At 24.5% G+C, this 26,673-nt stretch overlaps 5 protein-coding genes across 5 annotated transcripts; 3 read left to right on the forward strand and 2 right to left on the reverse strand.

Moving 5' to 3' along the window:
- Nucleotides 1-36: 36 nt before the first annotated feature.
- Nucleotides 37-1,668, reverse strand: OCT59_015960 (uncharacterized protein; the record flags this gene model as incomplete). The annotated part of the gene is made up of 1 exon (XM_025326506.2): nt 37-1,668. One exon carries the CDS (start codon nt 1,666-1,668, stop codon nt 283-285), a length of 1,386 nt encoding a protein of 461 aa, XP_025175833.1. The 3' UTR covers nt 37-282.
- Nucleotides 1,669-3,734: 2,066 nt separating this feature from the next.
- On the forward strand, nt 3,735-5,242 carry OCT59_015961 (uncharacterized protein). Its single transcript, XM_025326505.2, has one exon. The coding sequence runs from the start codon at nt 3,756-3,758 to the stop codon at nt 5,148-5,150; it is 1,395 nt and encodes a 464-aa protein (XP_025175832.1). The 5' UTR covers nt 3,735-3,755; the 3' UTR covers nt 5,151-5,242.
- A 1,258-nt stretch (nt 5,243-6,500) lies between these two features.
- Nucleotides 6,501-7,417, reverse strand: OCT59_015962 (uncharacterized protein; the record flags this gene model as incomplete). Its single annotated transcript, XM_025326504.2, has 3 exons — nt 6,501-6,538; nt 6,618-7,057; nt 7,167-7,417. The coding sequence occupies 3 exons, from the start codon at nt 7,415-7,417 to the stop codon at nt 6,501-6,503; spliced, it is 729 nt and encodes a 242-aa protein (XP_025175831.2).
- A 768-nt stretch (nt 7,418-8,185) lies between these two features.
- OCT59_015963 (uncharacterized protein) lies at nt 8,186-9,565 on the forward strand (the record flags this gene model as incomplete). Its single annotated transcript, XM_025326503.1, has 1 exon — nt 8,186-9,565. The coding sequence occupies one exon, from the start codon at nt 8,186-8,188 to the stop codon at nt 9,563-9,565; it is 1,380 nt and encodes a 459-aa protein (XP_025175830.1).
- Nucleotides 9,566-11,353: 1,788 nt separating this feature from the next.
- Nucleotides 11,354-12,766, forward strand: OCT59_015964 (uncharacterized protein; the record flags this gene model as incomplete). Its single annotated transcript, XM_025326502.1, has 1 exon — nt 11,354-12,766. The coding sequence occupies one exon, from the start codon at nt 11,354-11,356 to the stop codon at nt 12,764-12,766; it is 1,413 nt and encodes a 470-aa protein (XP_025175829.1).
- Between the last annotated feature and the right edge of the window lie 13,907 nt (nt 12,767-26,673).

Raw genomic sequence — 26,673 nt, forward strand, 5'->3', positions numbered from 1 at the left:
TACTTTTTTATTAGAACACTTTTATATATAAAAAATTGATATATAATTCACTACTTTTATTCTCAAAAATGCCGATATTTACGATATTTAACAAATGAAAAAAAAAAAATCGTTTTCTATACAATGATGACAATAATAAGGCTAATAATTTAAATCATTCCCAAAATGTATTTTATAAAATAAATAAAAAAAATAATAATAATTTATCTTTATAATTATATAATGTTTTTTGATATCCCATGACCCATATTTTCCATTTCCTAAAGAATTTAAATAATGTTCTTAATAATTTTCTAATTCAATATCATCACAATTTTTGATCATCCCCTCTGTTTCATATTTATGTAACCAATATTCTATCTCTTTTGCATTATTAAAATTTAAAAATATAGGACGTTTACCTTTCCAATTATTAAAAAATAATTTTAAGAATTCTAATTTAGGTTTTAATTCATAATCAAATGAATGAAATTTAAATTTAAATAAATCATTTGGTGATAATTTAATTAATATTTTAAATAAATTCTCCCATTCAAAAACAATATCATTAATAACAAAACTTAATACTTTTAAATGTTGACAATTTGTTAATAAATTTTCTAATTCTAAAATATTACAATTTCTAAACATTAATTTAAGATATTTAAGTTTTGGACAATTTTTATAAATAGCTTGAATAATATTTTTGTTACCAATCTCATCATGAATTACACCATCAATTTTTATTTCAATAAGAGACCTATTTGTATTTTTAATTAAATTTGTTAATGGTTTGATTGAAATAAAACTGGTTCTTAAAATTTGTAAGAAGGGTAAAGATAAATTCTCTAAACAATTCCATTCGCCAAAGTATCTATCTTCTAATTCTAATACTTTTAAATTTATAAATGATGGAATTTTCGTGGGTCGTCTATTTATCTTAAAATTTTGTAAGGTGTTTGTATGTGTAGCCAATGAATTTTCAATAATTTTATCAAATGGTGATTTATTTATGTAATAACTTTCTAATAAACTAAGACTAATTAATTTTTCCCGAGTTTTGATTAATTTAATAATCCCATAATTATCAACATCTATAGAAAGTTCCAATTCTTTAATTGATTTACATATATCAATTAATCCAATTAAAATGTTATCATTCATACTAGTATTACAACTAAGAAATTCGATTTCTGAAAGATGACGTCTCGCTCCAGGAATATGATATATTTGATAATCAAAATTTTTAGGTATATAGAGATGTGTAAATTTTCTATTCTCATTAAAAAAAAGTTTCAATATTTCATTCATAATAATTAAAATTTTTGATTTTTCATAAACTTCGTTTAAAGAATATATAATATAAATTATTTCTTTAATTTCCCCTAAATTTAAATGTCTACAAAAACTAATATAATCAAATAAAGGTTTTTGATAAGAATTTTTAAATATATTAATCTCTTGATTCTTTAAATTATTTTTTGTTTCATTTGATAAATGTGAAATAATTATTTTTGATAATGATTTTCTTTTTACTTTGGTCATGAATTTCCAAGGATTTTTCCATAAAATTGGAACAATTATTTCACAATAAATTTTATTAACTAATAAGAATGAATATAATGTCTTTCTATCATCTTGTAATTCTTCAATTATTAAGCGAAGAACATCTCTGTTTAATTTGGACATCTTTTTTCTTTATTAAAAAAAATATTTTTGGTTGAAAAGGCGTAAAATTGTTCAAATAAATACTGGTGTCAATTATTGTGGCGTTGTTACACTTGTTACACAGATTCCCTTGATTTAGCAATATTTGGTTCATCGATTTTGATTATGATTGATTATGATGGTTTGTTGATCTCAATTTTGCTGCGTCTACGTCCCTTTTTTTTGCGGCTAATTACGATACATATTTCTATATTAGTAAGCGGTGATTTTAATTATTTTAATTTAATTAATCCAAATTCATTGTTTAAATATGTAAATCGATGTCATATTCCATTTTTAGTCATTGATTCATTTTAATATTATATCCATTTAAAATAAATATGAATTATAAACCGAATTGTTAATAATAACCGATTCTAGACTTTATTTGGTTAGTACAAAAAAATCTGTGTAAATGGAAATATCTATTAGAACCTTCGCCTCGGTTTTAGACCTAAGGAGTTTGGTCGCATGATCTAATATTTATTTACATAATAATGACATTTGCTCTATTTTTGATTAATAAGAGGTGTGGCTTTTTCATACACTTTTTTTTTTCCGGAAAGTTCTGACATATTCTTCTATACCCAATTTTTTAATGATTTATGCAGACAGGTTATCTGCGGTAGAATTTTATTATTACATGTAAATACGTTATTACGACTTCATTATTCGATTATAGAATATTTGTTTCGTTCCAAGCCACCTATTCCGTTCCAAGCCATTTATTTTTTAGAGTTTTCCGTTTACATTTTCCGTTCCTATTATTTCGTTTTCCGTTACGTTACAGATTAATTCATATACCTTTTCCGTTCCTATTATTTCAGAGTTAGTTTTTCGCTCTAGTTGCTTGAAGAAACTTGATATAAATGTTATGGTTTCTGTAAAGAACCAACTTTCTCTTTCTTATAAACTCTGACTTCCTATATCTATAAAGTTTTTTTGAAAGAATATCACCAGCTTCAAGAAAAAATTTGTTTATAATAGTACCATGATCGTAGTAATAATTCCTTATACTTTTAATTAATATTATCACTCTCTAACGTTATTATCATAAAAATTGTCAAAAGATTGACAGCAAAAGGTAATTCCGGTGCTATTACTTGTGTGATCGAGATTTTTTTTTTTTAATAAGACGTAGTTATATTGAACAAATTTTCGTATGGTATATAAAATAACTATTTTCTGATTGTTAAAAACAAATTTAGTAATACTTCTTATATCTCAAAAATTCAATCAAGTGAAACTCCTATAGCAGTACCCATATGGGGCGCTATCAGATTGTCTACTTTCGCAAGCCATACATGCGAGGTTTTAGAGTTTGGAATCGATTAAGGTTAATCGATTAATTAATCGACTAAGACGGTTAATCGAATAAGGTATCTCAAAAATCGGTTAATCGATTAAAATTATCAACCCATAATTCTGGTCAAATTATCTAATGCGGCCCAGAGCTGTGAATTTTTGGTCACGTGTTCTCCGAACTTGGAAGAATTTGTATTAATTTTTTAATGATAATAATAATAAATAAGACTTTCCTATAACTAAATGTATGATCAAAAACAATTTGGTGCAATCTGCGGTCAAAAAAAAAAAAAATTTTTAATATTTTAATATTAATCGATTTATTAATCGATTAGGGCCCTTGGTTAATCGATTATTAATCGGTTAAGGTTTTTTTGGTCGGTTCCAACCTCTACGAGGTTCTTGCTTTTAATTCGGCAAATTCAAAATAAAAAAATTCACTAATCATAGAATAATTATAACCTCTTGCAAATTATGGCTCTGTAAAAAAAAAATAATAATTTCATGTGATTGGCAAAAATAACTGATTTTTTTTTAAAATAAAGACAGTGACGGAACGTTACAAATCTAGGCGCCGATCCCTTTACGAAAGCTACACAACCACCCAATCCCCGAAGGAATCGTCGTACATGTACAAATCAACTATTTAGTGTATGGCATGATCAACATAAAATCAAGGTTTGTACAACACGCGACATGACATAATATATGTAATTATTTTACGCCTTAACCAAAAAAAAAATATTTTCTTCCCCGTAAAAAAAATGTCCGAATTAAATAGAGATGTTCTTTACTTGATAATTAAAGAATTACAAAATGATAAAAAAGCATTGGTTTCATGTCTATTAGTTAATAAAGTGTTTTGTGAAACAACCGTTCCAATTTTATGGGAAAATCCTTGGAAATTCCTAACGTTATTAAAGAAGTATAAAAAAATGTTATTAAAAGTAATCATTTCTCATTTATCAGATGAATCAAGAAATAATTTAAATAAACAAAATTTATTAATAAATTCATATCAAAGACCTTTATTCAACTATATTGGTTTTTGTAAACATTTAAATTTTGATATAATCCAGAAAGTTATAAACACCATTAAAAAAAAGTCTGAAATTCCTTTAATTAAAAATGAAATATTCAAACTTTTTATTAATGAAAATATGAAATTTACACACCTTTATATACCCAAACATTTTGATTATCAAATAAATTTTGTAGTTGCCAAACAATGCTTATCAGAAATTAAATTTTTTAATTGTAGCACAAATATAGATGATAATGTTTTGATGGGATTAATAGAAATTTGCAAATCAATCAAGGAATTGGAACTTTGTTTTTTAGTTCATGAATATCATAATAATGGAATTGGTAGATTGATTGAAACTCAAAAAAACTTGTTTAGTGTTAGTTTAATAGATTATTATTACCCTACTCTATCATTTGATGAAACTATTCAAAATGCATTGATCAAACATTCAAGTACTATTCATTATTTAAATATAACCCAGCCACCCATAAAACTTCTTTCATCTTTTGTAAATTTAAAAGTACTTGAATTAAATGATAAAAGACAGGTGGATTTTTCATGGAATTATTCTTTACCTCACTTACAAATTTTACGAGTTAAATTTTTTTCAGAGAAAGCGTTAATAGATTTAATTAAAAGTACAAACGGGTCACTTATTGAAATAAAATTTGATTATTGTAACAATTGGTTTAGAAGTTTAGAAGTCATTCAAGCTATACATCAGAGCTGTCCATATCTTAAATATCTTAAATTAGTAATCACAGATGGTAATATTCTAGAGTTTGAAAAAATTGAAAAAATATTAATTAATTGTTCATATTTAAGTGTATTATATATTGTTGCTGAGTTAATTTATGGTTGGGATGTTTTATTAGAGATATTAACAAAATCATCTTCAGCTAATTTATTTAAATTTAAATTTCGAATTATATTCTCTGGTCCATCAGATCCTACACCTTTAAAGTTATTTTTTGATAATTGGAAAGGCAAGCGTCCTATATTATTAAGCTTTGATAAGAAAGTATCAGTTCGTATGGAAGATTTATTAAAGGAATATGAGGCAAAAGGAATTATTAAAAATTATAATAATAATTTGTGTGATGATAATGATGGTTTTGATTTGTGTTTTTAGAATGAAGCAAATATAGTTCATTTTATTTAAATTTTTTTTATATTTTAAAAAATAATTCTAAATTTTGATATTGTTACTTCAAATTATGTGATAGAATCTAAAAATAAATAATAAATGATTTGAATTTTTTATCATAAAAATGTTGGTTATCATTTTGAATTATTTACAATATTCATGATATATTCGTGTTAAATATTAGCGACTTGTTTTATAAATTCATGAAATATCTGTAATATGAAATGATGTTATAATTTATTTATTAGCAAATATATGAATAGTAGTATTATAAATTTATAATTTAAATTTTAAAAATTGAAAATACATCGTTATTTTATTAACTAGCACGTTATGATTGGCCAAAGATTCTTCATAAAGTTTGCGAAAATTTGTACAAGTTTTTTATTTATAATTTATCTTAGTATAATTCTGGATCAATTTCTTTAGTTGATATTCAGAACCTGTGAGGAACTAACTTTTTGAAAGTTATAATCATTCACTAATGAATTGAAATCACAGATAGTCAATCACGAAATAATTTTTACGAAATAATGTTAATAAGGACGTAATTATTATTTATTGTGTAAGAAATTGCTATACCACTGCTATATCGTTAACAGATCATATTATTTATATGCATGAAAATGATAATCGCGACGTAAAATAAACATTAATCGATATTGCTTTAATATTGTTTTTTTTAAAAAAAAAATAAAAGGAAAATATTATATTATTCACAAATAATAAATATGAAAATTTATAAAATCTGAAATAATTAAAGTTAAGTGATAATAGTTGACGATAAAAAAATCGGGAATCGAATATTGTGTAATGACCGTATTTATACAAACGTTGAATGTACTGATATATTATTAATTATCATTATATACAGTTACCATTTTCGGATTGTAAAAAAATTTAGACGTACTTCGATAAAAAAAAAAATTTCTTTTTTCGGTCTACTACATCAGATTCTGCTTCTCCTATAAATATTGTTTGTTAATCTGCTTGTTGTAGATTATCATAAACACAATTGAACACAAATATACTAACCTTGTAGAGATTCAGGTTTTTATTTTGTTAATATACAGTAAATATAGTAATTCATCCTATTTATTTTTGGTTTAATTTATTAAAAAACTTTATTTATAAAATTCTAAAATAAATATATTCCAATAAAATACATATCGATATACTGTAAAAATGGTAAAGAAAATAAATAGTAAAATAATAGACACAAATAAATTTGTATTCTGAATATTTGTAAATTTTCTTTCTTAGTTGCCTTTATCTATAAGAACGAATTAAAGTAAATTATTAATAAAATTAACCATGCAGAAAACAAGTTAGTACCTAATTGAGTTTAGTGAAATCTATTGCTTCTATGGGTTCTAGAAAACAAAAAAAATAATTGTAAATTGTAAGTATTTCAAGAATACTCTTTTTAATATAAACTAAGACATTAATTACCCGAATATTCTCTAATTGAATTATCGTCATCTTTATTATCAATAGAATTTTTTGGTTCTGGTAGATTTTTAAAGTTTAAAAGCCTACTTGTGTAAACTGCTTGAGGATTTGTAGTATATGAGAGAGTAGTACCATTATATGATAATGAAGTAGAAGTAAGCTTTTCATTAATTCTTTCTGCTTCTTCAAATTGCTTTTTGACTTCACTATTATCAATACGATCATAATAAAATTCATCATATAAAGTTTCTAATTCACGATGTAAATCAAGTAATAAATCATATAATTCTTTTGATTTAGGTCGTTTTAAAGGATCAGCGTCCAAACATTGTTTAATTATATCCAAAATTAATTGAGGAATTTTATAATTAGATTTTGGCCTAAGCCCTTGACAAATGCTAATAGCTAAGATTTTATCATGAGCAATATCAGAGGAAGCCCTGTACAAACTTCATATGCAATAATTCCAAATCCATAAATATCACTTTCTTGAGTATATTCTTTTCCTCTTAAAACCTCGGGCGCTACATAAGGTAATACTCCATATACTTGTTTTCATATTCATTTTGAGAAGTTTTTACATTTGCTGGTTGACAATCAGTAATAATAGTAAAATCACCATCTTTTAACATATTACCACTATGAAAATCACGATGAATTAATCCTTCTTTATGAATAGAATTGAGGCCATTTGCAATCCTATGTAAAATATTCAACTTATCTCCCCACTTTATTGAATAAAATATCATATTATTTAAATATTGTCTTAAACTACCATCTTTTGCATATTCCATTACCATCATGAAATTATTAGATTCTGGATCTTTAGTAATGCCAAAACATCGAGTTACACAAAGTGAAATAACCTTAGTATGTGTTTCAATCTAAAAAAAAAAAATTCATAATAATAATAAATAATACATTGGTAGTTTGAAAGTATAAGTAGCCTTCTTCTCTTAAAAATTCGGATGTAATATCCTGAGAATTATGTAAACATTTTAAAACGATCGTAGAATTTTTATGATCTAGTATCTTTAGCTTCGAGCTGTGCTTTTTGAATAAACTTATCAACTTCATTATTTCCACTAGTCCAATTTTTGAAATTTTGTTGAAAATGCTTAGCATTACATGACTTACATCCAATATCACCAGTATTAGGCTGTCTACATTCTTTGCATAAAGCCATTCGTTATATAACGTTTTTTTAATTCTTTATTTATTATTAGTTTATCAATTAACAATTTTTGTTTATCTGTTAATTTCCAATATAAAATCTTTTATTTGCCCAATTACATAATCACTGAACTTAAATTCTTCCATATTAGATTACTGGTCAATTTTATGTAGAAGAGGAATAGTTTTCTTTTTTAAAAAAAATTTACGCCCTTATATGTTGCACTGCAGTGATCGACAAATTTTAAATCAGCTGATGATCACAAAATAAAAATTTCTCGTATGTGGTCTGTGCAACAACAAATTGCATGCATTTAAGCTATCATTTTACGCCTTTTTGGCAGGAAAAAAAAAAAAAAAGTTTTCTAAAAATTCCTTTTTAAAAAAAAAGAAAAATGTCTAAATTAAATAGAGATGTTCTTTATTTAATATTAAAAGAATTGGAACATAATAATAATGCACTTCATTCATGTGTTTTAGTTAACAAAACTTGGTGTGAAATAATTATTCCAATTTTATGGAAAAATCCTTGGAAATATTTGATTGAAGGAAAGGAAACTTTACTATTTAACGTAATTATTTCATATTTATCGGATGAAACAAAAAATAATTTAAAGAATCAAGGGATGGATTATTTAAAAAATTCATATCAAAAACCTTTATTTGATTATATTAGATTTTGTAGATATTTACATTTAGACGAAATTGTTAAATTAATTACTACGAATGAAATTATAACTAATATTAAAAATGAAATTTTTAATATTTTCATTAATGAAAATAGGAAATATACACATCTTTATATACCTTATAAATTTAATTATAAAATACATCTTATTCCTGGAGCTAAAAATTGTCTTTCAGAAATTGAATTTCTAAGTTTTAATGCTGGCATAGATGATGATGATATTATAATTGGATTAACGGAAATAATCAAATCTATTAAAGGATTGGAACTTATTATTGAAGAAAATAATAATTGTGAAATTGTTAGATTAATCGAAGCCCCTAAAAAATTAATTAAAGTTCATCTCATAAATAATTGTATACAAAAAGGTCAAAATTTTTGTAATATTTACTTAAATTCATTAACAACACACGCAAATACAGTACAATATTTTAAGGTATTTGATCAAACAACAAAAATTCTTTCATCTTTTGTAAATTTAAAAGTATTAGAATTGGGTAGTGAATATGAAAGTGATTGGGGTTGCTTAGAGAATTTGTCTTTACCTTTCTTACAAGTTTTAAGAACTATGTTTATTCCGATTCAATCATTAGCGAATTTAATTGAAAATACGAGTAAATCTCTTATCGAAATAAATATAGATAATATATTTCATTATAGATATGATAATAGAAGAATTATTCAAGCTATTAGTGAGAGTTGTCCAAATCTTAAATTTCTTAAAATAGTATTTAGAAATTTTAGTAGTTCAGAATTAGAAAAGTTATTAATTAATTGTCAATATTTAAGCGTATTATATATTATTACTTGTGAAATTTCTTTTGATTGGAATAATTTATTTAGAATATTGACCAGATCATCACCAATTAGTTTGTTTAAATTTAGATTCAGAATTTTCTCTAAGGTACCCGTACCTAAATCAGAATCTTTAAAACTATTTTTTAATGAATGGAAAGGTAAACGTCCTATATTATTAAACTTCAATAATGTGAAAAATATAGAAGCCATGTTAAATAAGTATGAAGCAGAAGGAATAGTTAAACATTTTAATAATTTACGCGGAGATTTTGAATGGGAAAGTCCGTAAAACATACATAAATATTTTTGGTCGGATAATTTGATCGCTATCGTTTGTACTGTAAATATTATTTTTTAAATAAATAAATAAATATTATTTGGATATTTTCTTTTTCAAATTTTGAGCTAATTCGTTCAAATATTATGTAAATTAGAACGAGAGTTTGAAAGTAGTCTATAAGGAATTTCTTTTCTTTTTTTTACGAAATAATTAAGTGGCTTGTACAATTGAACAATAAACTGAAATTTGCTTATATTTTGAAGTGAGGAAAATTGATCGATTTGAAGAAATTGTATTGCGTTATGGCGTTATATAATTACCATCTTAATTACTAGCTTGCCAATTCGTTAACATTAAAAAACTTCGTTGTTCCACAATTTACAGAATGACCTTTCAATGAAAAAATAATTGCGAAGATATTTATTTTATATCAAACATTATCAAGATAAAGTAAAAGCTCTTCATGGAGTTACATTATTAAACGTAATTATTTTACATTTTATCAGATAAATCTAATAAAACTAATATGGTTAAATAAATGTAATAGACGTGTTCGTGGACGTTTTCGTATTGGAATAAGTAATCATACACGACCAACGAGCGCGCATCTCGCGGCAATAAATAATAACAAGGATTAAGGAATTATTGCATCAAGAATTTATTTTCTAGTCATTAAATCTATGTACTTATTATATGCACTGATGAGTAGTAGATCAGATGATCTTTTTTCATGATTCTCGCGTAAAAAAATTTACGAACATATTGTACATATTGTGTTATTATTTTTATTATTATATATGTTTTTATATTTATTATTTATTTTAAATTTTGGCAGTCATCATTTTTATTCACCGTATTTTATTTACTAAATATAAATAAATCTATTTTAAAAAAGGAATTTTATGTATCAATTTATTAAATCCAATAAAATGCCCATTCGGAGATTGGAGTTTCGGGAAATGATCCAGTTCGGGAAACGGACAATCGGAAAAATTGACCTCAGGAAATGAAAAATGGCATTTGTGTAACTCATCTAATGATAGTCGTAATTGTCATAGTGTCTAACAAATTTATTACGCAATTTACCGCTTGATCAGGCTCATGATCGATTCATGTGATCTATACATTAAACGTGATCTAGTTTTAGCCAACTAGTTTTACTCGATCAAATCATCGAGCATGCATTTTTTGGTCGATTAAACTAGTTGCACATTGTATAATATAATAAAATTTTGAAATATCTCCTTTGATAATTGATGTTTGTTTACCAAAGTTTGAGATCATACTGTAATGAATATTATTTTATTTAGTCAATTTCACGTAATAAGTATTTTTGTTTTTTGAGAAATTTACGCATATCTATTTTAACTAATATCAAAGATTTTATAAAATTAACGGTATATTATCTTTTTACAATAAAAAAAAACCAAATGATATAATTAACCTACCATTTGATCGCTGATCTAATAAACCCCAATTATGTATGATGATCATACAAGAAATTGAGTTTTTGGTTAGTATTTGTATCCATAAATAACTTAAACCTTTCCTTATTCTTATCATTGCAATATTTTATTATGTGGCGTGCATGATTATTATTTTCATATTATAAATAGTAAAGTCTTGATTAAAATTCCCGTAAAGCATTATGCATCATATGAAACATAAAAATGGCGTAAATCACCAGATCAGGATCCTTGTACAACATGTAACAATCAAATACTATACTAGTTTGAACAATTATTTTTTTTGCGCCCTTTCAACAAAAAAAAATTTTTTTCTTTAATAAAGAAAAAAATGTCAAAATTAAATAGAGATATTCTTTACTTGATATTTGAAGAATTACGTAATGATAATAATACTCTTTATACATGTATTTCAATTAATAAGACTTGTTGCGAAATAATTATTCCACTTTTATGGAATAATCCTTGGAAATTCTTAAGAGATGATTGGGAACGTCGAAAGAAGAAATTATTGAACGTAATTATTTCACATTTATCAGATAAATCAAAGAATAATCTAAGTCAACATTTGGATCTTTCGACAAATTCATATAAAAAACCTTTATTTGATTATATTAGTTTTTGTAGACATTTAAATTTAAATGAAATCCTGAAAGTAATTAATACAATTAACGATAAAGATAATATTTCTATTATTAAAAGTGAAATATTCGAACTTTTTATTAACGGAAACACGAAATATACGCACCTTTCTATACCTAAACAATTTGATTATCCAATACATCATATTTCTGGGGCTGAACGATGTTTTTCAGGAATTGAATGCTTTTATTGTGGTACTAGCATAAATAATGATATTTTAGTTGGATTAATAGAAATATGTAAATTAATTAAAAAATTGAATCTTAATATCGAAACAAATAATAATAATTATAAAATTATTGAATTGATTAAGGCACAAAAAAAAATTTCAAGTATTAGTCTTTTAACCGAATTATACTCCAAAAATTTTGATGAGTCTTTTTGTCAAGTTCTTGAAAATTCGTTAATTAAACATGTAAATACCATAAAATATTTTAAGATAACTAAAAGACTTACCACAAAAATTCTCTCATCTTTTGTAAATTTAAAAGGTTTAGAATTAGATGGCAGTTCACATGATATGGAATGGAATTATTTAAGTAATTTATCTTTACCTTTCTTACAAATTTTGAAAGCTAGGCGAGTTCCAATTAATATTTTAACATATTTAATTGAAAATACAAATGGATTTCTTTTCGAAATAAAAATTGATTATATACGCCACGATGAAGTTGAAAATAAAAAGATCATTCAGGTCATTTATCAAAATTGTCCAAATCTTAGATTTTTAAAATTATTATTTAGAAATTGTAATATTTCAGAATTAGAAAATTTATTAGTTTATTGTAAATATTTAGATGGATTGTATCTTATCATTAATAATGTAGATGATGCGTTTGATTGGGATAATTTATTCAAAACATTGGCAAAATCATCACCAAAAAATTTATTCAAGTTTAAATTTGGTTTTCATTCACTTTATAGAAATATTAAATTAGAATCTTTGGAATTATTTTTTAATAATTGGAAAGGTAGACATCCTATGATATTACAATTCAGTCAAGCGAATAATATGAAACCATTTACTGATTTGATAGAAAAATATAAAGCCGAAGGTGTAATTAAAACATATTATAATAATTGGCACTTTGAGTGGTTTTAATTAATCCAACAATATTTTTCGTGATAATTATTATTTTTTTTTTGTAATAATTTCTTTTTTTGTTTATACTTTTATATACAAAAACTTTTTTCTAATAAAATGAATTTTTAACTTGTTCTATAACATATGAATGTATGAAATATTCTCTTCAATAAAATTTCTGGGATAACTTTTTAATGCTGAGGTTAAAATAGGACCCTGAAATATATATAAAAAAGTCATAAGCAGCCAAAAAAATTTTACCATTATCTGTACGCGTTTTTTCAGAGCCGGAATTATGTTAATTTCGGTCAGTATCCAAAAAGGTAATAGCTGTCCACTGGGAATTATCTATAAAAGGAAGAATTTTCATGATTTTTATTTTTTTTTGCCGCAAGCTCGAACATGACCTTTTTACGCATATTTCGAGGTCCTGGTTAAATACATTTAATCTTTTCTTTTTAGCCCCTGACTTGGAAAACGCTGCTTATTAAATCCTTTTGGTGAAATTATTATTATTATTTTTTTGTTTAATTCTCTTTGCCTTATCCTATTCTAGAAAAGCGAATGGTTTAATTTTAGGTCAATGTTTTCCGTTTTATCACAACGAAGTGTGATTTGATTTGTATTCATAGAATTTATAATGAAATGAATAAAATTCGTAAAATTAATCCACCTGTTAACGGTTAGAAGTAGATCATGGGCAGTGATGTTTCTCGAATCTCGACCAACAATCCGAAGGCGTGGAATATTAATTAAATCAAGATAAATGATTTCCGAGTTTCTAATAGATAATATACTTTCCGGATAAATTTCTTGTTTATACATTTTAAAGTTACACTCCGGTATGGCTAAGGTAAAAGTGATGATCATATTAATATTTTACTAATAATGGAATGAAAATTTTAATCGTTACGTATAAATAGAGGTATTTGAGCACAGTTAACAAGCTTTAAAATTAACCTTAAAATTGTAATTTGGTTAGAAAATCATATCCTTTGATACAATTATTTTTTAAATAAAATCTTTATAATATATTAGAGCTCTTTAGGTACAGTTATTGAGTTTAAAATATATTAATAATTTTTATTATTTTTTATAAGTTATAATAATACATATTTATAAATATAGTGAATGGAAATTATTAAATTTTTGTTGTAATCTAGTATTTAACTCTGCTAATATCTCATTATCCACTTTTGATTGCATTTGAATTAAAAGATCAAATTTCCATGTTTTGCTAAGATGTAGCATAACTCATTACAACATAAGCTCATCTAATGATATAGTTGCATGAAATAATGTAAGACCTTGTGTTTTATGTACAGTTACATTTTGAAGTTGAAATTGCATTCATTGTGCAGAAGCTCCATTTTAGTTCAAAATAAGCTGATTTATTCCAGAATCTCAACTTCATTTTTTTTGATTTCTTTTTATTTTAGTTTTGACATTGTCTAGGTTAAAAAAAAAAAGAAATCAGTAATATTTTTCATGATTTATTTGTAACTTTATATAATTTAATATGATTTAATAAAAATAAAAAAAGCTGATTAGTTAATAATTAAGCTTATGCATAATCATAAACTATACATCATAAACTATAAATTTGTTGTAATCTATTTAGCTCTGTTAACATTTCATTATTTACTTTGCATTTGGATTAAAAGATCAAATTTTCCAAGCATGACTCATTTCTATATAAGCTTGTCCATTGGAAAACATTTGTTCATCTAATGATACAGTTGCATGGGGTAATGTAAGACCTTGTGTTTTATGTACAGTTAATGCAAATGTATTTTGAAGTAGAAATTGCATTCATTGTGCAGGAGCTCCATTTAGTTCAAAATGAGCAGTCATTTTTTTTTTATTATTACTTGATTTATTCCAGAATCTCAACTTTTTTTTGCTATTCAACCTTGTATAGTTGTGAAAAGAATGTATAGTTGAGCGGTTAGTTGTGAAAAAATGTATAGGTTTCTTTTTTTTGTATTTTTTTGTTTTTTTTTGTTTTTGATTAAATCATATTAAATTATAGAAAGCTTATGAATCAATGCATACATGGTAATGACATAAATTTGATAAGAAGAAATTAAATAAAGTGCATATTATTATTACTTTATCATAATTTGTATTTCTTTAAGAATTTAGGTAATTTAGATGAAATTTTCTGAATTACATCTTCATCAATTTTAACCTTGTATCTTCTGCCACCCATAATCATAAACTATTCTATACATCATAAACTATATATTTGTTATAATTTATTTAACTCTGCTAACATTTAATTATCCACTTTGATGCATTTGGATTAAAAGATCAAATTTCTATGTTTTGCCAAGATGTATCATGACTCATTGCTACATAGTCTTGATCATTGTCAAACAATTTGTTCATCTAATAATATAGTTGCACGAGGTAATATATGACCTTGTGTTTTATGTGCAGTTAATGCAAATGAATTGGAAATTGCATTCATTGTGTAGGAGCTCCATTTAAGCTGTCATTTTTTTTTACTATTACTTGATTTCTCAACTTTTTTTGGGTTTCTTTGTTTTGTTTTTTTTGTTTCAAGTTAAAAAAAAGAAACTACTAATATTTTTTGCAATTTGTAACTTAATTAATTCATTTAACTAACCAGTTTTTTTTGTTTTTTTAATAATTCATTAATCATATATCATATATAAGCTATACAACATATATTAATTTAGTTATTATGCCAACTAATCTATTACAAAGTTTTTCATTAAATAATTTGTTATTTAAAAACATTACTCTTGCACCTTCTCTTATTGTTAATTCAGATGACAAATTAGTATGATGTTTATTAAATTGCTTATCATACTCCCTTGGTTCACATTCTACATTATTAAGATAGTCAACTACTGATATATTAGGGATCCAGAAGAAAACTTTTTAAAAATTGGGAGAAATGCACAAATCAAATTGTTAATTGAATCTGCTTCATGATAAAATCCACAAATATAAGTAGTATTGCTTCAACAACTCTTCTTACTCTTACTGTTTTAAATTTTATTTATTATGCACCAATAAGTATAATTTCAGGTTCCATTATTGTAAAAAGGTAATTAGCTCATCTGTGCTATATTTCTTAACAATTTTGGAAGACAACTGAGCCATAACAATAGGGGTTGTTAATGTTTTATTGTACATGATTAACTAGCAGAACCTCCTCATTTTCCAATAAAATTCTTGTGAGATTTTTGTAACTATGTTTTAGTGCAGTCCATTTTGTCCTGCACTGTTGGAGTGTTGCCATACAGAAGAGAGAACAATGCTGTTAAAAATATTATCTTTGCTTTCAGATTTCAACTTCTCATTAATAGTTTTTAATTCTTTATACTCTATATTTGTTGACTGGTTGAAATGTATTGTTCATAACTTTGAGCATAAAGAGCAACAAAAAATATAAAATAACTGAGAAAAAGTAAAGAAAAGTGTATTTGCAAAATAATAAGTGTTGAAAATATGTTTATAAAGTATAATAAACTCTTTTTGTATTTTAGGATATGGATTATAAGGAACAATCCATTTAATTTTCTTTTTCTGATTGTCCTTCCATTATTTTTCTTCTATATAATGGATATCCAAATTTATTTGTTGTTATTATTTCAACAAATTCTTGATGGTAATATTCACTACATTTTTTAATTATCATACAAGGGGTTTGGATTTAGATTACCACAAGGTCTATGAATTATATTTCTACTAGTAATATTTCCAAATAATAATAGTTGATGATTTTTATCTGGTATTTCTGCACATACCAATTTATCAAAAACTTCTGATATTTTTGGCTTATCTTCAGGTAATAATATCATTAAAATATGTGCATGTGGTAATACTCTTTTTTGGAATTCAATCACACATACATTATACCCTTTACAAAGAGATCATTAGTAATTTGATTTTAACTTTAATTTAGAACTCTTATAATTAAATCTGGATGGTCACTTGCTTTTTGATTTGGTAAAAGTTCATTTGTAATTTTAGGCCAATTTGGATTACATGTAATAGTAATAAATAAATCAGGCTTTTCATATTCTCTAACAATTGCCATAGAATCTTGATATAATTGTTGCATATATCTTTTAGATTTAGCAAAGTATGATGGTAAAATGATTTTTTTCTATCAATTTTGCCAACATTGTTGTTTTCATTTGAAATAATATCTTATAATCTTAAATATATCTTATACATGAAATTTTGCTGATTTGATTCCCATTTAGCATATTGGTCAACCAAATACTGTTGAAATAATCTTTCTGAAAGATGTAAAATACTTGTTGTTTTATTTGAATCTCTAATCTGAATTCTATATACTACAAACTCTTTAAGTGTAACTTTTTTTAATTGATACAATTTCAGGTTCATTGTCAGATTCAATTTCATTACTTTCGGAACTTGGTTCATCTAATCCAATTAGTAAATTTTTAAAATTCAGAGTTACTCCAGCATGTTGAGCCATTTCTTTATCTTCCTTATCAATATCCATTGAAATTATAGATTCAGTTTCAGATATTTCAGATTCAGGTTCATGTCCTAATATTTCAGGTTCAGGTCATGTTCATTTTCTCTAAAAATATTATCATGCCATCCATATTCACCATATGAAATTAGTAAAAGGATATTGTAAAGGATCATAAGCATCATGTAATTCAGAAATATGTTGTAATTGTCCTTCATGAGTTTTATAATAATATCTCTTACTTCTGGTGCATAATCAAAATGAAGCATAACTATTGCAACTTCTGATGCAGTTGGTTGATAGTATCAGTCTTATATCCTTACCATATGTATTATAAATAATAGAAATGAATATTTTTGTTATATTAATAATAAATAACTAACAACATTAAAAGAATAAAGTTTGGAAAATTTTGGAAGAGTTTTTATAAGTAAATTTTAGCATATAATTATCTAGCATCAATTTTTTAATTATATCATTAATGTTGAATTAGTAAGAAATAGTGGAAAGAGTTTTTTTCATTCAGGTGTATGAAAAACTTGTTTTCCATTAACTGGTGGAAGTTGAGCAAGATCTCCAATAAGTAAAGTTTGAATTCCATCAAAAGATACTAATTTTTTATGAATTTTTGCAAATAGTTTGCTAATAAATGATAAAAGAATTATGGTTTATGGATACTTCTTAAATTATGATAGCATTAAATTGACTAAGTTCTATTTGTTGCTGTTTATTATAATGGGATAATGTTTCAAAATAAAAAGTTTGAGTATTTCTAATATGTAATGCTAAATGTGTAGTTTGACCACCAACATTTGAGCAGAAACACCAGTAGGTGCTATTAATAAATATTTAATATTTTTTACTTTTAAAAATTTACAATTTGTTGAATCATAAAATATTTACTAGTACCTGCTGTTCCAGTTAAAAAAAAGTATGGGTGTTTGGATAATTTTTTTCGTTCTCAACTATTTGTAAGTATATTAAATATTTTGTATTGGTCATCAAAAAATATCATTGATGAAATTTGTTTAAAGATTATGTTGTTGTAATAATCTAATTAACTGATTTCCAATAATACTTTGTAAGTCTATGTATAATATAGTTATAAAATTATTAATTAAATTTTGATATCCTTGTGTATATTTTTGAATATTAGATTGCATTGAATTTTGTACATGATTTAAGATTAATGAATATTCAGCAAGATATTTTACTTCAAAGTGAGCTTTATAAGTTTAATAAGAATTTTCTAAATCAGCTTCACTTCAAGCAGGTAATTTAAGTAATAGTTGTTGGTAAAAAATAATTCAGTTTGTTGAATAGTTAAATGTTGAAAATGTACAAGAATTATTTTTTACCTTTTTCTAATTCTAACAAAATGATTTTTCTTATCAATATAATATATTCCACATTCTTTAATATGTTTATGATGACAATAATTATTGATGGAATATATCATATTGTCAAAATATCCTCATCAGTTAGCCTATCAAAATATTTGTCAATTGCATCATTCCAGTATGGAGATAATTGTTCTTCTTGTTCTAATAAATAGGATGGTTTAACAAATATATTTCTTACTTCAAAAATAATAAAAAGAAGGCAGTTGATTATCAATATATTAAATATCCAAGTAGAAGAATCATTAATTCCATTGATCCAAGATGTCTTGCTTAAACATGTTTTCTAAATGCATCAGTTCATGAATATTAAAATATTCTGTAGGTTCAGATTTTGTAATATATTTTGTTATATATTTTACAAATTGATATGTTATAAATTTACATAGCCATTCCATAAAAGTAATGACGGTGCATAAGAAACTACATATGAATCTTTTTCTTTGAACCTCCCTATAAAAAATTTGTCAGTTATATTGATTAATTTTCCAAAAAAATTTGAATTTCTAATAGCTGGTATGGGTGACCTGTTGTTTAAGTTTCTGAATGTTATTTTATTTTTTTTCTAAATTTGCTGATCCTAATATTTTATATTTTAATTATATTAGCTTTAGTGGTTATAAAGTTTTTAATACAAATAAAATTAAATCCACTAAAATTCCTTGTATATTCCACAAAACTTTTTGAATATAAGATCATCTATATACATAAATACAGTCATTTAAATATTCTTTCAACATCTTTATACAATGTATTCATTAAGCCACATGGCATCACTTCCTATTTAATATGGATTTAATCCATAATCCATTATCACAAACAATTCAAATAGGTCATCCACAGCAACAGGGAATACTAGCAAGAATTGCAATATGGGTGCAATGCATGTTCCATTATTCTTTGTTGGATAAATAAGAGACAATATGTAAGAAGTTGCTGCAGTAAGGTATATACCATAAGTCCCATTTTTGACTTATAAATATAAATAAAGGCCGATTTTTTCATTAAAATAGGTATTAGTGTATTAAGTTTTGTGCTAGTAATGCAACTACTAATAATAACTACAGTTTTATGTTTGTAGATTTTTTCTCTCTCTACTTTCAAATTTAGCGATAAAAAATGGAACCACAATTGCTGCAAATTCTGATTTTGAATAGTCTTTACTTTCATTTTCTGGGGTAGGTGTAAATTTTGTATTATAATGAAGAATAAAAGTATGATTGGATAATATTTTTGATCACAATTCTGCCTTTATTATATAGATGTACTTGTAGAGTAATTTAAGTACTAGGTAAATATGCACATAACAATGGGAATCTCTTTTGAAATAATGAATCTGCATTTGAATTGGCTTTTTCAGCGTGATGTTGAATTAGGAAATTGTACTGTTGCAGCTCCATAATTCTATTTTGTTCTTCTACCCTTTAAAGGTTTGGATGACAAATCATGGCTGAAATTTTATAAGTGTATTAATGTCATAAATATTAATATTTAAGAAGCTTAAACATCTTAAATTTTACATAATGAAGGAATTGGCCAGTTTTCAAAATATTGAAATTTAACCTTTATCAAACAAGCCTTGAAGTATATTTATCACTTAATTGCTTGATAAAGTTTATTTTTCATTTCATTATATATTTTAAATACATGTCCATACATACTGTCGGACATCAGTGAACATCTGAGGCCAATAGTATCAGATTTTAACTCGTCAATATGTTTCATCTATTGAGAAATGTCTGGCCAAAGGATCCAAGTGTAAATGGTGTAAAATATCTTCCACTTCCCTTTTCTTAACTACTCGGATAGGTCTATTTGGGTTATCTTTGTTGTTTTTATACAACTGATCATTTTAATATAATGAAATATCTTGATTTTCGCTTCAAAGCAGCCTGCTGCTCTTTAGTCAGATGGGTTGGCATTGAATTATCTGTCAAAAATTGTAGGTGTGAGTAATATGTAGTTAAATCTATTTCCGTTAAATCAGTAAGGGTTATCCGTAAAGAGGTGTCAAAAAAAATATAATCCCGAAGTATAAATAATTTAATAAATAAAAATCAAGTTTTATATTAAAGTGTGATATTGATACTTCCAGTAATTTCTTGCTTTTTTTTTTTAATTATATACTTCAATAATTTGTTTACCCAACTAACCAAATTACCAGTGAATTATAATTCTAAAATTATATTACTATTTATTTTAGTGTTAAATACCATAATTGTAAATTTTTAGTATAAGAATTATGGCCAGTCAAATGCATTTATTTTTTTGCTTTTTTAATAAATTCCATTTATATAAAGATGCTTTTGTATAATAATTTTGGCATTATAGTTATGTTTATATATATATAGGGTATTAGGGTTGAAAGTTAATTTTGAATAGGTGAATTAAATATGGTACATTAATAAATAAACATATGTAAAAAGTTAAGAGAAAAAAGAAAGTTTTGAAAATTTAGAATTGATATGATATAAAATTATATTTTTGCATTAATTAGTTGATATTTTCATAAGTTGTAATTTAGTTAATTCATTTTAACTAATATTTGAGGATATATAATCTTAAATTCAAATTTCACTATATCTCGAAAAAATGTAAATGCATTGGTATGATTTACGTTATTTGTTAAACAATATTTTTTACAACAAATTTTTGTTTGTAAATTATGAGTAAATGCATTTTCTTCCTGATGATTTAAAAATTCCTCTATATTAGATTGCTGTTGTTCATCATTTAGCTCTGTTATTAATTATATAAATGGTTTAAATTTTAAACTCTTCAATTCTATAATTTTTTAAGAGTATGAATCTATATATTGCTTTTGTAAATTATCATTTTTACCAGTGTTAATTAGAATTGCTCACTTGGTGCTGATGTTGCTTGAAGTGATAAATATTTTAGAGCATCTCTTGCATTCTGACTTGTCTATTTTTAGAGTTGTTCAAATTTAGGATATTGAAACATAGTGGGCAATTAAAATGGCTAGTTATTTCTTTGAATTGGACAAGATTTGCTATTGGAACCTTTTTTATATTTTCATCATTTATTATAATATAAGTAACTAAATCTAACTGTAGTCTAAAGAATCTTGGTAAATAGTTTCTTTCCAATGAATTTCTACTAACACTGTGGTTTTAAAGACACAAATTTCATTAGGAGTAGCTGCAAGCTTTATATTAATTTCAACTAATATATATATTATGTTTTAAATTAATTGTATTATACTATACAATTGGATTCAAAAGAAAATATAATTGAAATAGTGATTCCTTTGTTATTTGTAGATATGTTAGCAATAAAAGTTTGTAAAAAATAAAATTTTTCTTGTGAATATTTTCTAAGTGTTTTCAGTTTAATAATAAACTGAGAAAATTTAGAGAGAGTTTTTTTTTTAAATTAAATATAACAAAATATAACAAATATAATAACAGATAAATATAATAAATATAACAAAAATAACAAGCTTTGGTTGGCTATGGCTAGATCAGCTTAGCATAGCTTGACACAGTAATGACGCAAGTTCACAAAATAGCATTTTTCATCATTATAAAACTGTGAGTTCTGACAAAATATAAATGTATCTGCATCCTTTTCAGAAGTTTTTTAAAATGAATGGTAATGTCTTTAATAAGTTGAAAATCTCCAATACTCTTTATTTTCATATGATATTGAGCCATTATGATATTTATAGAAAATAAGGAAAGCTTCCATCCTTCTTTGATGTTGAACTCAGTTTATAATAGTTCTATATGCATTGATAGATTAATAATTATAAGGCATAAAGGACTAACATTTGCCAAATTATTGAATACTCTCTTTTTTAGAATAATAAAGAATATAATCCAAAACATTGTAAAGTATAGGATTTAACCAATAACTATATTCCAACTGAATATATTGAACCTAATAGTTTAGATATTGTTGTATAACAGTTAATAATTTGAGATTCTTTCCATGATGATTGCTTAATGTATGTGCTGCCTCTGCAATATTGGTATTATCAGGAGACGACAGGAGAAATTACCAATAGCTTCATTATTTTTTTGACATACATTTGTATAAACTCCCAGATTACAAATTCCCAAAATACTTACATACTTTACAACTTTCTTTGTACTGATTATAGGAAAGCAACCAGTTGTTGCTCGTTTTGGATATTTTTATGTCCGTTGATGAATATAGTAACTTAGGTGGTGGTTTTCAATCTGCGGTATATACACCATAATTCTAAGATTCGATAATTGAGTATAAAAGTTAGCTTAATGCCAGATATTCTAAAATTTTTTTAACTTTTTTTTTGTGTTTGATATTATGTTGTCAGTTTTAGATAACTGTTTCTGGTTAATAGTGTATTGTCAGAATGTTTGGAAGAGAAATATAATATTTTAAGAAAATAGATGCAAATAACCATTGATTACTCAATTTACAATAACTGAAAGACATTTACTGATAACTTTAATGTCTTTAGAAGGTACATCTGCAGAAAGAATAAATTTGATATAATAACAAATTTATTGAATGGATGTTGATTTAATTTCTATTATCATGGTGTATTAATATCTTCATTTAGGTTGGTGATAATAAAAGATTTACTAAAATTTATAGTAAGTATTTGTTTAAATATTATTACTACACTGAGTTTCTTTGACAATAGCATTCTCTATTTCTATATTAGTATTAGTTGCATAATTTGTATTGTAAATATTAAGGACTGTTTCTTTGGCAAAGTGAATAAAACTTTGTCCAGTTAGGATTTCATTTTTTTGAATCAAAAAAATAATCTTTTAAGATTTCCTTTAAATATTTAAAAATAGTACAATTAACAATTTCTTTGGTGATTTAATACCATAAGAAAATAAAGTCTAGTATCATATGTATATAATAGTTTACATTTCAATGTATTAAAGTAAAAAAAAGAAAAAATTTAAAAACTATAAGTTTATTATTAAAAAAAAAAAGGAATAAAGGTAAGGAATTGAATGATTAACAGGTAAAAGCCTCATAATATATAGTGAAAAAGAAAAAGACGTAAGCCACATGGAAAAATTTGGCACAAAACAATTGGTAAATTTTTCGTCTCAGCCTCAAAATATTAAAATCTGTGTATACAAAAAAGATTATCTGAATAAACAAGAAATGTTTATGAAACATGTCAGGTGATAAATAACAAATTTGTTAGGATTAAGCATTTAATTTAATATTTTATTTTATCCTGCCTAATGTTTTTTTTTCTTTAGGATGCTCTCTCGGACTTGGAATTTAGCAAATTAGTCCGCATGTTATAATTGTTATATGATTGATGTCATTAATTTGTTGAATGATATTTTTTAGGTCTGGAATTTGTGTAACTTGTTTCCTTTATCTTAATTATTAACTATCATCAGATTTCGGCAACCCTTTTTGGATTTTCTCTTTTTTAGGCTTAGTAATGGCTTAGTTGTTTCCTTTAAATAAAGATGAAAAATGATCATTTTTTCGTATAGTATACATACACGTCAGCATGTCCAAATGGCAAGCTTTATTGTATAAATTCCGGATATATTCAGCTTTTCTTATGCATGGGGTTTCAATTTTTTTTCATTTTTTTTTGTTTATCTCGCCTTCATCGTCCTGTTTTTTTAGGTTGTCTTCTTTCTTTTAGGTTTTAGATGTTCTCTTTTGGAAGATAGTCTAATAAAAGAGATAATTGCCATTATTCCTAATTCGTCCATAATATAAGTTTATTTACTAAAAATCACATTAGAGGTTGATATTTAGACATTCTTTCACTGAGTTGTTCTTTGGTTTTCTTCATTTTCTTAGATATTTTGTTGCTTCACAACTTGAATATATTTTTTTTTCATACTTAAATGTATTCTAAAAAAATAAATTTCCCGCTTTAACATAGGCGCGAAATAATTTTTTTCGCTTTACATCTTTTAATACTTAAGATACATATTTAACTACAATTCAACATATTCTTTGTTACATCTGATATTCTGATATGTAACAACATATTTCTAGATCATAAGTACTTCAAAAGAAAGTAAAGAAGTAGCAGCACATACTTTATATATCCTATCAATTTGATTTTCGAAAATTGTTTTTCAGAAGTTAAATTCCTTAATTATAGCAATAGTGTTAATATTTTGGCATAAATAGAATCATGTGAGTCAATTAGAAAATTAGAACTTGTTACTGAAAGTCATAATAATAATTACAAGATTATTAAGTCAATTGAAACTCTAAAAAAAAAACTAATATTAGAATATCTAATTATTGCAATTGCAAGGATTTTGATAAATTATTTTTTGAAACTCTAAAAAATTCGTTTTATCTATTTTTTAAACTTAAAAGTACTAAACACTATGAATGAAATTATTCGGAGAAATTATAAAAATTTTAAAATTAAATATTTTTCGTTCAAAATGTTACAGAATCTAATTAAAAGTACGAATGGATCTCTTATTAAAATAAGTTGTGATAATTATTTACAATATATCGTTATAAAGGTGATGATAGGAGAAGAATTATTCAGATTATTTATCAAAAAATTGCCCATACCTTAAATATCTTAAAATGTCGTACACAAGTAGTAATATTTTATAAATTAATTAATTGTCAATATTTAAATGGATTAACGTTATCATTAATGGATATGGATTTAATTATTTGAAATATTGATTAAGTCATCACCGACTGGTTTGTTCAAATTTAAATTCAAATTTAATTACTATGAGTAATTAAATTAAAATTCTTAGATCTATTCTTTTATAATTAGAGAAATAGATATTCTATGCTTTTACTATTTTATTCTTACAATAATAAGTTATATTAGGCTAGCAGAAGGGCATAAAGCGGATGGAGAAATTAATAATACAACAGGAGGATCGCGGAGAGGACGATTTGAATGGATTTAGTTTACATATTATTGTACGTTTTTTATTAAATAAAACTTTATTGAATTCATAACATTACGATTACGTACAGTACTTTCATTAATTAGTACTTTGGGTAAATTATATTATATAATTACATTGCTTAATATAATTTTGGCTAACATGATGAAAATGTCGCAATGTGCAATTCAACTGTGCTACAATGTCGACCTCGTCTGTTTATACTTAACGTTCTGCATTTTTTTTCTATTTTATTAAGAATGGTCAAGCAATGATATTCTTTATTTAATGTTAAAAGAAATACATTATAATAAAAAGACACTTTTTCGCTTTTTTTAGTTAATAAAACAATGTGTATATCGTATCTAACATATTGGAAAATTCCGCTACAAATTAAAGAAACTTGTTTTTCAACAAACTCGTATAAAAAGACCTTTATTTAATTAGTAGACATCTGAATTTAAATAATTTAAATAAAATCGATTAAAAATTTTAAAATTATAAATGAAATATACAATTTTTAATTAATGAAATAAGAAATTTACACACCTTTACATATCTCGCCATTTTAGAAAGTTACTTTTCAGATATTAAATTCCTTAGTTGCAATACTCGTATAAGTAATAATGATTTAGATATTAGTAAACAGAAATATGCAAGTCAATTAGTGAATCAAAAATAATTCTTAAAAAACTTGGTTGATATTTGTTAACTAAAACAATTATAATGACTTTTTCATGATGATGCATCATATTGCAAAAACCTCATTTAAACATGCTAGTACAGCCTTAGATTTAGAACAAATAAAATATTTTTCAGATGATTTTTTTTAAATGTCCACCTAAATAAATGGGATAGGGATCCCATCTCATCCCAAATCTCATTTAAATATATAAAAATATTTATGAACTTCTTTGATTTTTTTTTAATATAAAATTTTCCAATTATAATATTTTAACATTTTTTTATTTTTAATATGTTTTCATAATTTTTTGTATATTTAATTATTATTCTATTGAGCATTTATATCATTATCATATAATCTGTAATTTATTGATTATTGGGTTGAAGAGATTTGTAGTATATATTAATAATTTAAATTTAAATTTAAAATTAGAAAACCAAGTCCTTTTTGTTGAATATCAAGCCATTTTTGATTAAATA

Source organism: Rhizophagus irregularis, chromosome 24 (genome assembly GCF_026210795.1).
Source record: "Rhizophagus irregularis chromosome 24, complete sequence".
NCBI classification, from domain to species: Eukaryota; Fungi; Glomeromycota; class Glomeromycetes; order Glomerales; family Glomeraceae; genus Rhizophagus; species Rhizophagus irregularis.